The sequence below is a fragment of the Neolamprologus multifasciatus genome, chromosome 4 (genome assembly GCF_963576455.1).
Source record: "Neolamprologus multifasciatus chromosome 4, fNeoMul1.2, whole genome shotgun sequence".
NCBI classification, from domain to species: domain Eukaryota; kingdom Metazoa; phylum Chordata; class Actinopteri; order Cichliformes; family Cichlidae; genus Neolamprologus; species Neolamprologus multifasciatus.
The window spans coordinates 6,036,137-6,050,455 of NC_140442.1; the positions used below are offsets into that span (position 1 = coordinate 6,036,137).

Consider the following 14,319-nt stretch of genomic DNA (forward strand, 5'->3'; position numbering starts at 1 on the left):
TGGACAAAATCAAGGAAGATGGAGAAACCTTTGCCGAAGAACGGACCCTGCACCAGCGGGAACAGCGCCAGGATGAAGGTGGACTGTGGATGGAAAACATTATTACTGTTTTTAAGGGGTTTCTGGTCCACATCCACAATTACAGTAGGGCTGTAATTGTGGATGTGGACCAGAAGCCACAATTGTAGCAATCCCCGCTCTGTGGGGTCATGATTATTATCATGACCCCACAGAGCGGGACATTCACTTTAGCCGAAAAGCATTGCGATGGCCCAGCAAGCTGCAGGAACAACAATGGCCACTGTGGCAAGACCTAAACCTATTTTAAGTAGGCGTTTGGCACCATGACACCACGAACCATGGTTCTCAGCCTCCTCAGGTTCAGGAGCATTGTTATTTATTATACACTGTGCTTCTTCCGCTAGGCGCTGATGATTTTCCACAGTTTTCCTGAGTTCTGCCTTTTCATTGCTATTTATTATACGCCGTGCTTCTTCCGCTAGGCGCTGATGATTTTCAAAAGTTTTCCTTAGTTCTGCGTTTTCATTGCTATTTTTTATACACTGTGCTTCTTCCACTAGGCGCTGATGATTTTCCATAGTTTTCCTCTTTTTTTTCCTCTTTTATTGTCACAGCGTGACAATAAAAGACCCTCGGCTAGCTCCAACAACGAAGCACTGCTAAAGGCTAATGCTAGCCAAACAGCCGGGTCGGTAAACCCACTGCTTGACTACTGTCATGACTACACGGCTTTTTCACTACCTCTCCCAATAACTGTGGACGTAATGGACGAGTTTCCACCTCTACCCGTCTCACCCAGCCAGTCTCCGGCGCCAAAGAAAGCCCTGCATTCAAAGGTAGATAGCGTGGATATTGTTGAAACTCTGTCAAAGCTAATAAACGAAAGAATGGATGACCTGGATCAGAAAAACTGGACTTTGCATGTGAAGAGATAAAAGATGTCAAATGCAGAGTGGGCACTTTGGAGCAGAAAATCTCCAAAGAGGAAGAGCGTATGACCAGCAAAGAATCACAGATCACGAGCGATACTCCAGACGGTGAAACCTCAGGCTGTTTGGTGTCAAGGAAGAGCAACAGGATGATACATGGAGAGTTGCTGTTGAGATTTGTCAGGCCTGTTGCCTGAATGTAAAAATCAACTTTCTGACACTGTACATCGGGTCGGCTCCAAACGCCCAAACAACATCAGTCCCAGACCTATTATCATCCAGTTCATCTCCCGCAGAACCAGAGATAGCCTGTGGAAAGCAGCCAAGACATCTCCATTCTTAAAGGAGAACCGGGACCTGAAGTTGGCTGAGGACCTTTCCTGAGAAGAGAGGGAGCGCCGCAGCAAGATGTGGCCTATTATTGAGAAGGCTCGCAGAGAAAATAAAAAGGCCTATTACGTCGGATGCCGGGGTTTTGTTAATGGGACGGAGGTTTTCCCGTCTTCAGAATGAGAGGTGAATACGGGGGAGCTAAGGAATAGAAAAGTCCCTACAATGTTGCACAGTTGCTTGGACTTGGTTGAATGTTTTTCATTGATCCTTCTGATGTTTTGGATCATTAAGTCTATGCTTCATTTATATTTCGAGGACACTTTAAGTTTCAGCACCTGAGTTGTACCTTAAAAAATATTTCTTGTATTTATGCCGAGTTATTTTCATCCCTGCAATGCTCGGTCCCTTGGTGAGGTTTATTTTTTTGTTAAGCACACAATATTGGTTCCTTAAATTTCTAGCGGTTTATTTTTTGTTTTCTTAATTGTCATTTTCTATTGTTTCCCTTAATGCCAGGGGGTTGAGACAGATCTGTAAACGTAAAGCCTTATTTTGTTTGGTAAGAAATATAAAAGTGATTTTTGTTTTTTCCAAGAAAGCCATTCTGTATCTGCTGATGTGAACTTCTGGAAGTCTCAGTGGGGTAACGATGTTTGGTATTCGCACGCCACAGAGAGGTCAGCTGGGGTCACAACACTCAAAGGTAGCTTCGGAGGTATTGTTCTACATTCAGATTGTGACTCTTTGGGTCATTATATTTGTCTGGTAGTAGAATACAATCACTCCATTTTCATAATTGTCAATTTATATGGCTATAATACCAAACCTGAAAATGATAAATTAATTGACTCTTTAGATACAAGGATTAGTTTTTGGCTCTCTAAATATCCCAGTTTGAATTTAATAATTAGAGGAGATTTTAATGTTTCACTAAATGACACTATAGATCGATGGCCCCCAGCACAACATTTTAGAAAAAAATTGAGATTGGAAACATTTATGGATAAATTTAATGTAACACATATTTGGAGAGACAAATTTCCTGATGATATATCATTTACCTGCAGTAACCATTCTGGTTGAAGGAAATCGCGTATTGATTTCTGGTTAATATCAAGTAGTCTATCAAAGGACAGTGTCACGGTCAATATCCTTGCAACTCCACTTACGGGCCATAGAGCAATATATATATATTAACCTGCAACTCTTTCCAACTATTGTAATTAATAGATCCTCATATTGGAAATTAAATAGTTCGCTTTTGAGCCATACAATTGTGAAATCTGAAATCACACGACTGTTAAAACATTTTATACACAAGGCTAATATTGAGAATTCCTATGGCATAAACTGGGAAATTTGAGACGAGTAAAATGTTAAGACAGTATGGGGCAAAAATAGCTAAGTCAAGGGCAGCAGAAGAAGAAAATCTAATTGTTCAAATTTCCGCAATATATCAACTCTCACCAGACGAGGTCTCGGAGGAGGATAGATTACATCTTAGGTCCTTTCAATCTAAACTGGATGAGCTTTACCGCCAGAAAGCTGAAGGAGCTTTTGTTCGTTCAAGAAAAAGATGGATAGAGGAGGGAGAGCAGAATTTTGCTTATTTTTTTCCGCATAGAAAAAAGTAGATCTAAAGCCAATACTATTCATAAATTGAATATAAATGGTACGGTCAGTGATGATGCAAAAATTATCTCTCGATTTTGTTGTAATTTCTACTCAAAGTTGTATGAATCCAATTATAACGCAAAGGTCGCTACCCAATTTATTGACTCTGTAAATAATGTTGAAATGATTAAAAGTGCTGATAGGCTTTTTTGTGACAGTCCAATTACTGAAAAAGAGATATTGACATCTATTGAATTTCTTAAAAACAACAAATCTCCAGGCACAGATGGGCTGGTGGCTGAATTCTATAAATCATTTTCTTCTCATCTTGCATCCTTTTTGTTGCAGGTTTATAATGAAAGTATTGAAAGGGGCACTCTTCCCCCCAGCCTTACTCAAGGACTTATTACTTTAATTCCCAAACCTAAGAAGGACCTACTTTTTATAGACAACTGGAGACCAATAAGCCTCCTATATAATGATTATAAAATATTAGCTCTATTGCTAGCTAGAAGAATGAAATATATTTTGGATGATATTGTAGATTAGACACAGTCTGGATTTATGACAAACATACACATCTCCAATAATATTAGACTCGTCTTGGATATTCTGGACTACTCAGCATTAATATCTGATCACTCATTTATCCTTCTCCTGGACTTCTATAAAGTCTTTGACTCAATTGAGCATGAATTTATATTTCTTACACTTCAGAAATTTGGTTTTGGTGATATCTTCTGCAGAGCTATCAAAACTCTGTATTCCAATGCTAATAGTTCTATTAGAATGAAAAATGGCACCACTTCTCGTTTTAGTCTTAATCGAGGGGTACGCCAGGGTTGCCCAATTAGCCCTTATCTTTTTTTTACTTTGCACCCAAATTCTTGCCTCTCATATTTCGAATAGCACTGTGAAAGGTATAAATATAGCAGACAGAGATTGTCATCAGTCAATTGGCAGATGATACCACAATTTTTCTTAAAAATGCCAGCCAAGTGCCAATTGCTTTACATGTAATAGAAGATTTCTCAAAAGGGTCTGGATTGGTGCTAAACTTAAATAAATGTCAATTATTACCTGTCAAAGAGTGTAATGTTCAGAGTATTTGTAATATAACAGTTAAAAATGAAGCAACATATTTAGGTCTGATTATCTGCAAAGATCCAAAAGACAGAATTTCACTACATTTTCCCCCAATTATTAAAAAATCTCAAACCAATTTAAATCAATGGTTGCAGAGAGATTTAAGTTTAAGAGGAAGGGTATTGCTCTCAAAAGCAGAAGGTCTGTCTCGACTGACTTATGCAGCAATTTCTCTGCATGTGGACGGCAAAACTTGTAAGGATATTGACCGAATGCTCTTCAACTTCCTCTGGAAAAACGGGACACATTACATCAGAAAAAGTGTAGTGATGAATGACTATGAACACGGTGGTCTCAATGTTTTGGATTTTACTACTCTAAACAATACATTTAAGATTAATTGGGCTAAACATTTTCTTAAAAATCCAATATCCATTTGGAATTTTATTCCTCACCACATTTTCTCTAAGTTTGGTGGTCTAAATTTTATCTTTGGTTGTGATTATAATATAGATAAGCTTCCAGAAAACTTGTCGATGTTTCACAAACAAGTTCTATTAGCTTGGTCCCATATATATATATACTCAACTTTACACCCCATACGTATTTAATTTGGAATAATAGGAACATAGTGCATAAAAATAAATCATTATTATTTTTCTATGTGGGTTGAGAAACGGATTGTTTTAGTGAATCAGCTGTTTAATCCTAATGGGCAGCTTATGTCCTATTCAGAATTCTTAAACACCTATAAATTTCCAGCCACACCCAAAGAATATGCCATATTATTTGATGCAATACCTACGGGTATTATAATGCTTTTTAAAGGTATTCAACCTTGCATATCTTCTGTTTCTCCCCCCAACCCTTTGGATTCACACATAGGAAGAATCTGTCTAACAAACCATAGTAAAAGTAATAAGAATATTCATGCTTTGTTCCAGACAGAATCTCTAACTATTCCACATGTGGTCTCTTATTGGAATTCTTTTGTCAGTGACAGTGGACAATTCCTAACAAGTATCTGGTAACAAATAAAGTGAAGGAAGTCTCATTTAAGTCTAATTTAAAATACTGCATAAATTTTATCCTGCTAATCATTATATGACAAAGTTCAAAAGGGACATAAATGTGAACTGTGGATTTTGTGGAAGCCATCCTGAGACTGTGCAGCACCTCTTCTGGATCTGTTCATACGCTAGAACATTTTGGAAAGACTACACCCCCTGTGATATATTAATTTTGCCCTGGTTGTATACACGTTCTGTATACTGTTTCTCAATAAAGTTTAATAATAATTTTTAAAAAAAGGATCAAAGAGCGCTGTGGATCATTCTGCGCATGCTCAGATCATACATAATGAAATGAAATTTATTTTTAAATACTTTGCTTTATTTTTGCACAATGGGAGGAGGCGCTGTCGCGTCGTCCATCTTTTATACAGTCATTGGTTAAAATCATTAAATAAATATATTAACTGTAAATCATTTATACTATTTTAACATATATTTAGAGTAACTGCAGAAAAAACACTGCAGTACATCACACATTAACAAATCAGTGTGAATGCTGATTAAGCATTATGAAACACGTAGTGTAGTCCTTATTATGCCATTATACAACAAAAGCACACGAGTGAGAAGAAAGCAATCGTTGCAAATGTCATACATTATTTGATAGATGTAAGCTGTATGAATATGATATTACTAAAGACAATGTACTCATAGGTGATTTAGACTCATTGACGTACTGTTGCTGTCCCCAGAAAGGCAAAGTAACTAACATTCTCGGACTTTTTCCGCATGTAAAAATGAAATTGCATTTGTGATGAGATGATGGATTGTATGTTTGTCGGGAAATTTTTGGGAAGAAAAATGAGAAAATATTTGTTGTATTTCAGCATTTTCAAACACTGGTTCAACTTGGACAACTTGATTAGTGTTTTAGTTTGTTTTCCACGTTCACAAAATCGTTTCAGTTTTAATTATTTCTCAAAAGTCTATTTTTTTTATATTTATTTTAGTAAACAACATTATTTTTCACAACTAGTTTTAGCTTTTAGTTTCGTTTTGGTTTAACCTGGGAAGAAGCACCAATTAGCTGGCACGAACCGTAGCATAATTCCCCCACTGTAATTCCCCACAGCCGAGCTGCACAGTGCCAAGGCGACAGCGTATGCTTGAACGCTGAAGCCGTGTCCCTGCCGTGTTTCCTCACTGTAGCCGAGCTATTCGCTAGCCGGCAGCTGCACAGCATGGTCCGACCGGCGCATAACCTCTTTTTTTTTTTTTTCGAAGCGATATGCCGGGGAAGGGGGACCAACCAAGGGGAAGCAACGGCCAGCTAGGGGGAACCAAGCTAAGGGATACCAGGGGAATACCGGGGCTACCAGGGGAATACCGGGGCTACCAGGGGAATACCGGGGCCACCTAGAAGGGAGAGAGACATCGCCCACGGAGGATGCCGAAGCAAGCTCTAACAGACGCAAGCACACAGTACTCTCAAGGTAAGCACGCACACACACACCAAGTGGAGATCAAACAATCAGATCAAACAGGGATTAGATGATTTACAGTTGGCTGACATCATAGAAGTAGACACCTTTTTAAATCTGTTCTCAAACCTAAAGCAACCTGTTACACTTTTGTTTGGTTTGCAAGCTTCAGATTAAAATCTTCCCACAGCTGTGGTTACAGCCCGAGAGGCAGAGATCTGATATAGGCACATCCTGCTGAAGATAAAGTAAATTCAAACAATGGTGAAAGTAATTTTATTTTATCACATAGTGTTTAACATGACTATTACTGATATAACCTCACAGGTACACCTTGTTGTTACTACGTTGGACCCCTCTTGCCTTCAAAACTGCCTTAATTTTTGTAAAAAAGTAAAGAGGTTTTGTAAGCCACACATTACTTTAGTCAAGTATGTACATTTAAACATGGTTTTAGCTTTCAAAGAGCAATACAAAGAACTGAATAACAATAAAAATTTACATATTTTATTACTTAAAATATATATATATTGCCCGGATCAACAAGGTCCACGTCAGGTGTTGAGGAACCAGGGCACCCTGACGAGAAGTGGGCTACTGGAACAAGAAGGCATCGGTGGGCAAGAGACGAAAACAGGGCGTTGTTGGAATGCTACTACGCAAGTAACCCTGGCAGAAGGGGTTACATGAATAGGATGAGGGACCTATGGATTCTTCGATACCCAACATCCACAATGACGGCAAAACAACTAGTAGCTCAGTGTTACAACATTCGAAAGAAGGGACTGCTCTCACAGCTAGAGATTGATGAGGTACAACATAAATGCTACGGCAAGGGGGAGCCAGGACGCCAGGTCAGGGGGGGAGATATCATCACCCCCACCCAAGATTGGGTACCAAGCCCCAAGTGCGATACGGGAAGGATCGTTGAGTGCGAGAGAAACTGACCTGAAAGATCATGGCCAAGCTTGAAACCTGGACCCCCCCGTAGCCGGTTACCAAGATTACGTGTACCCTCAGAAGGTCTGCTAGATGATGCTAATGCACTACGGACGATACCTACAGCCACAATTACCGACACTAACAAGCTGATATATATATATATATATATATATATATATATATATATATATATATATATATATATATATATATATATATATACATATATATATATACATACAGCCCAGGGCAGCTGTGACAAATAAACGTACAGGTTTTACTCTAAGGACAATATGCACATATACCAACAATGACCTTTTTAAATACTGTAGCAATAAAATTAAGAGCATCACAGTTGTGGGAATTCTGTTTTGCTTCATCTGGAAGATATCATCATCATCATCATATATTTGCCTTTGAAACTGTAATTACAGCTGTCACATGTTTTATAAGTGAAGCTTGCAAATGTGTAAGAGGCCACTGGAAAAGGTATCCATGTTTATCACATTATCAGAGAGTCTGACTAAATGTTCTGAAAAAATTTAAATTCTATTTTTATGTAAAATATTGATTCTTAAACAAGAAAAACTACAACATCTATTTTTTTGTTTTAGTTTTCATCTAGTATTAAATCAACCACATCAACCACAGGCATAGCTTTTTAATTATATTCACTAAAACAATTCTGGATATTAACACATTTCACTGGATAAGTTAAAACTTTATATATCAACAGAGGGAAAATTTAAGGATACACGTATTTATACAAAAAGAAACAGACTACATTTACATTATGATCATTACATGTGATTAGTGCTGCTGTTAAATTACCAGTGCAGTACACACACAGCAGACTGGTCAGACTGGTACAAGAATATTTCATCTGTTCTAAAATCTATGCACCAGAACTTCATGTAATTACTGTGTAATAACAGAACTATATTACAGAAAAAATGTCTATATCTGGAAGTAATTCTTAAATAATGTTATTAATAAGGTTTTATATTTGGCTGTACAAATAAAATGTTCAGCAGAATTATGTACAAATCACATATATTATTCAAATTTTGCATTGACAGATATTTTCTCTGATACTTTATATTGCAGTAATCACAACTCTAGAATATACATTTTTTTCAGTTGACTTATTGGCAATTAATGTAATTACAGCATTAGGATGCCTCGCTGCATGCTGTTACTGAAAAGACCTACAGTCTGATGATTGCTTTCAAACATTTTCCACATAAAACGGCTCTATGATCTGATCATTTTTCAGTTAGCATGAGTCGAGCACTTCAGTGATCAGTAATTTACAACTGTTTCATTGCAGTTTTTTTTTAATCATTCAGCAGATGGTTCTACCCTTTCTGCTTCACTCTGTTTCTTCACCTCCATCTCCAGATAAATTGGAGTCTCCAGAACAGCCTTCTTTTTTTCTGATGTTGGCAAACCTTCATTCAGAGAGTCATGCATCTTCTGCCATGAGTCGATCTCTGAACGCCAAAGTTCAGCTCTGGCTCTGATGAATTGTGAGACTTCAGTCTCGCTGCCTTTAGCCAGACTGATGCTGTCTTTACAGATGAAGAAAATATCCATGCCGAGGAAGAGAGCATTAATTGCAATGAGACCTGCTCTTGCTGACTTGGAGAATGCAAGGGTCCCTTTGGCTGCTGCCTGACCAATATCTGGGATATCTGAAGCCACCCTGGGTGCATTACGTAACGCTTGTCCTTCTTGAGCCACAACTTTCCCAGCACTCGTGAGCAGCTCTTTAGTTTGTAACACCTTAACAGCAGAAGCGGCATCAACAAGTGCATCAATACCCTTTCCAATAGTACCAGCGTTAGCTGCAATCTTGCCAACTCCCACAACCATATTTATGTCAAGTGCGTCCAGTTTGGCGATGGTTTGACTGGTAACCTCCTCCAGACAACTCTGGAGACTCTGTACATCCTCCATAAAGTTCTTGAAGACTTCAGAAGCTTTCTTTCGTTGTGTAGCATTTACTCCAACCTCTGTTGCAGTGGTCACAACGCTGTTGACTCCACTGGTGATTCCCAGCCCGACTCCAGTCATTGTCAAAGTTAGAGAAACTCCTGCTGTGAAAGGAATTAATGCCAAACCAACAATGGACAGCACACTTCCAACTGCCCCCACGGAACCGCCTGCCACACTGGAAATCTTTGCCCCCTTATTCATTTTGTCTAACTGAACAGCTGTCTCCTCCAGCTCCAGAAACTGCAGCATGGTGGGCTGTCGCTTGTCAAACTCACTAATGAACCCATGGCACGGTTCCTCCTGGAACAAGAACACCATTCGGAACTGCTCGTTCATCCTGAGAGAAGAAATTTAAAAAGAATTAGTGGGGTGACACATTTTAAAATGTCAGCATGTTATTGCAATATTAACAATATTTGGGTTTAGCTTTTAAGGCTACATGACCAACAAAAACATGTCATGTGTCCTGCAAAACATTTTTTTGGTTGCAGGGATAAAAGTCCTCCCTGCAGCCCATGAACAAGACTAAAGGTTTAACCTCCTACGACCCAAACTCTTTCAAGTCATGCATTTTTAATTTCTCTTTGCTATTTGAGCTGATTGGGACCTGATGAATGTGAAAACAAAGAATTACCTGATTTTTTTTTTACCTGATTTTTTTTTTTACCTGATTTTTGTTTCTGAGAGAAATGAGATCCACATATGAGGACATTCGTTTTAAATTTTGATAGAGCAGTGGCAGTATAATGTCCTCGTAAGTGGATATTATACTGCCTCGGTGTCTCTCCAGAGAATCCATTTAGAGAAGATCTCACAGAATGCTCTGACTGTGTGGATGTAGGTGAGGGTGTCTGTGGTGTAGCGGCACAAGGCCTCCTGTAGCTCCTTTCTGTAACACAAAGCATCATCTGTTTGTGAGGTTTCTAGGGGAATTCAAACAAAACTTGTACATGACAGCTCGGTCGCAGAGCTCAGTAAAAAGTGCACTACAGAACAACTTTAATAGTTTAAACACTTTTATTTAAAATGTACAGCACAGCACAGAGTCCAACACAAACCAAAAAATACTTCAGATTTTATTTTGCTAGTAGTGCTAAGTGGGTAGGCACTTGGTCCACAATAGCTAATATTAGAGATTTTGTACCAAAAATTCAATTCGTGGAAGAATCTTTGTTTAATCTTGGGCTAACATCTCACAGGATTGTCTTTCTCTTTTTAAGTTCCCTTTCGCACTATCCCTCTTCCCTTCTGTTTTTCTTTTCCTTCATCTTTCTGTCTCCCTTTCCTATCCCTCAGTCATGTCTGTCCCGTCTGTAACAACTGAAAATAAAATAAAGTAAATAATAACAACAAAGGTTGATCAAATGGACCAATACGGCAAGGCCGTGATGACCATTTGGCAAAGTAAATCCATTGGGTATCCTTATTGGTCTTCAGACAACAATTCTGACGGCTAAAGAACCAAATGGGACAGGCAAAAAAAAAAATCCTTCCACTACCATGACCTGGATGACTGAGAGCCTACACAGATGTCTCACTGTGGATTTGATGCAGGATCCAAAATAATCATATAGATTTTCTTCATAGTCAGTTTGGAGTAACGATAACGGGGTTGGTTTTTTTGGGGGGTTTTTAAGTGACAAGAGTGCCCAGGGGAAAGCAAAAGATGACAACAAGTGTCAGCACTCTTTGGTACCAAAGGACAGTCCTACTCCTTCTTAAGACTGATGGTAAAAATGTAGATTTGGTATTAATGTACCCTTTAAACATTTCTATGTTTGTTTTGTAATTTAAGTACTTGAAATCTTTTTGAACCATTTTTAGTAGGTATACTATTACACAGTTGGGGTTTGTTATATTGTCTCTATTGTTCTAGTTCTTGTTTTTATTCTAAAGATGCACTAATATTACAGAGATTTAAATAACATGCAACTAAACCTCAGCAAAGGTTTGTCATTGTTTGATTAACAAAGAGTCTCCCGGTTGTGGACTTTTGTTAGCTCAGATACACAAACTGGTTTTGTACCAACAAAGGCCTGAAAGTCCCTATTTTGTATTTTACTAGCTGTTTTTATAATATAACCACTAGATGGCGCCAAATTACAAAAGGCTATGGCTCAGTAAATTGAGTTATTAGGACAGGTTTTAATAAAATGGTGCTGTTGCTGTACACCAACAGAAGCTATAGCTCTTCTTCTTTGGCTGTGTACTGTGTATATTGTGCTTCATCCGTTTCAAATTTATTTAAACGTGAATATTTGTCACGCAATTCCTGTCCTGATGGGACTTTTATTACTTATTATGAAGCCCGACTTCAGACATGCATAAGCAGGTAACATTAATGTGACTAAGTCATTTTGCCCTTTTGTTCAGGCCTCAATGGTTAGAGTGGTAGAAAAACACCTGGGATATTAATTAGCAGCACACTCATTATCAGATTGTTAATATTAATGCAATGCTCATGTATCATGTCTGTTACAGTTGCAGTGTTTACGACTTAACCACAGACTTTGTCCTTTAATACATCTCTGTATAAAGTTTTTCTATAGCCCCTCCAAATGTTTATGTAAGGAGTCAATGTGATTGAAAGAAAGAAAAAAGCAAGGATATGTTTTTTGGGGAGTAGACATTGCATATTTGTACATTTTTTAGGTTTAAAAAGATTAAAATATATAAAAAAAAAATAATAAGATGAAAACTTGGATGTAACCGGAACTGAAGCTGATTAAAGTGAAAGAGTAGATACTATATTAAGGAAGACAATGTAAATGATATTGTAAAGTCATTAAAACAGAATACTCTGATTAAAAGAAACATTTAATTGGGTAGGATAATAATAATAATAATAATAATAATAATAATAATAAAAAACATGTACAAGATGGGTATGTATACTTGTAGCCAGAATTTAACAACTATAAAGCTGTAGCATGCCAGACCATCTTGATTGAATGTAACTTCGCTCCACGCAAGTTTTATGGTAGACATATTCATATTGGTATCTAATAAATGATTAATTCTTAGATTTTATCGAACGTTAATTTATAAATTGTTTCTGTCTTGATGTGTTTGTTTCAGAAAATGCAAGATGAAATTATTCAGTCAGCAAGACACTTGCTGCAGTTGCTGACATCATCCAACTGAACTGCTGCTGTGATGAATCATAATACAAGGTTTACTTTAGCAAGACTTATGAGTTAATGCTACATTTAACTAAAATTGTTATATATTTTTTGTGTCCAATATTGTCTCCATATGATTTTGTTTTTTGCAACATCTTGCAGAGAACAGAGTCAAGGTGGCCAGGGTACCAGCTTGGTCAACCCTGAAAGACCATTCGTTCATCAAGAAATGACCAGGTGAAAAAGTCATAAACTAAACACTCTAAAAGCTCAGAGAAGGATTTGGCTGCATCTGCAACATCAGCTCTCCCTGCAACAGACGACAGCGTCCGGGCCAAAGAACCCAGCCAGACAGAACAAGAGACATCTGGGTATGTAACTACACACAAGGAGACGTTTACTGTCCTGGTCCTCTTTTCTTAAATCAATAATAAGCAGTAAAGCTTCAGTATGCACAGTGCGGATGCCCTTCATGAGGGATTTGTGTCTCTTCCTTGGTATCTTTCACTTTTTAGGCAAATGTGTGAACAGCTACACTATGGAGCCAGTTTCTTTAATCATTAATTATACCTCTAATAAGTCAGTGTTTACAGTTTGAAGACTGCCATTAGCTTCTTGGGCATATTTGCTTGTTAATTATTAATAATACGTTTATTTGTAAAGCGCATATTTACAAAGTGCTTAACCGTTTGAATAAAACCACACATTAAGGATAAGTGTACATAATCAAACATGCAGTTAGTCTTACATTCATTCCTGCATACACACATTCAAAGAACCAAGGGCCAAAAACAACAGTCAAACAATTAAGGAAAAGCTGAGTTATGAAGCGTCACTGAAAACCAACCATAAATTCAACCAACCTGATAAGCTGAGGAAGGTTTAGCAGTGGCAACTTCAAAAGCATTATTACCTCTGGTTTTAAAGTAAAAGCGTAAAATAGTTAAAAGACCTTTTCAGACCCAGATGACCCTCTTCAGTCTCAGCAGATCTGCTGTATAGGTAGGAGCCAAGCCATGTAGGGCTTTATATGTTATTAATAACATTTTAAAATGAAGAAAGGTTTAATTTTTGCAGTGTTTGTTCAATAAAGGAAACAAGGCTGGATGAGCTTAGAGATCAAAATTTAGATTGTAGTAAATAATATTAGCAGCTTTAAAGTTTTCCTTCCATATTATTCTCTAAAACCAACTTCCTCCTCCTGTTCTCATCGCTCCTTAATTCACTGAATCTGCAACTTTTTTGTTATATATTTGCTGAGCTTTTAACATTCACACATGCTCCATAATGAGCTTATGAGAAATAGTTTCTAGGTGTCACAGATTGATTCAATTATATTCCACTGTATAGTGACCGTGAAAGAAAGCCATATTGCTGACCAACTTGTAGTCTCGAGTTTAGTTTTAGTGCACTTCATATCGTTCACACAGGTGTACTTAAAAGTGCTGCCTTGTAGTCATAAGCTACACATTCAAATATGCACATAAATCCTGAAAACAAAGCATTCTTCTTTGCGTGGTTTTGATGCTTGATATTTATTTGCTGAGAAAAATATTTGTTTTGTGCTCAGTGAGGGACATTTAAGATTTGTTAGAAGTTTTAGAAGAAAAGCAAAAGATTAAAAAGGACAAAAGGACTAAACATGTTACTTCTGACTAGTCAGTTTCTCTCAGAGGTATAAAAACAATCTGGTTCGTCAGCTGCTACCTGCTGAAAGATTGTGGCTCATAAATGTCTTTATAGAAGCAGTTAGCATTATACAAACGCCTCAGATTTTAAA

At 37.6% G+C, this 14,319-nt stretch overlaps 1 protein-coding gene and 1 long non-coding RNA gene across 2 annotated transcripts; one reads left to right on the plus strand and one right to left on the minus strand.

The window, feature by feature from the left end:
* Positions 1–403: 403 nt before the first annotated feature.
* Positions 404–13,270, plus strand: LOC146519624 (uncharacterized). Its single transcript, XR_014873735.1, has 4 exons — positions 404–1,466; positions 6,281–6,489; positions 12,496–12,590; positions 12,702–13,270. It is a non-coding gene; the product is annotated as an uncharacterized LOC146519624 (long non-coding RNA).
* Positions 7,748–10,180, minus strand: LOC146519625 (apolipoprotein L3-like). Its single transcript, XM_085157173.1, has 2 exons — positions 10,085–10,180; positions 7,748–10,051 (listed from the first exon to the last, which is right to left on the minus strand). The coding sequence occupies exon 2, from the start codon at positions 9,751–9,753 to the stop codon at positions 8,761–8,763; it is 993 nt and encodes a 330-aa protein (XP_085013299.1). The 5' UTR covers positions 9,754–10,051; positions 10,085–10,180; the 3' UTR covers positions 7,748–8,760.
* Positions 13,271–14,319: the final 1,049 nt, after the last annotated feature.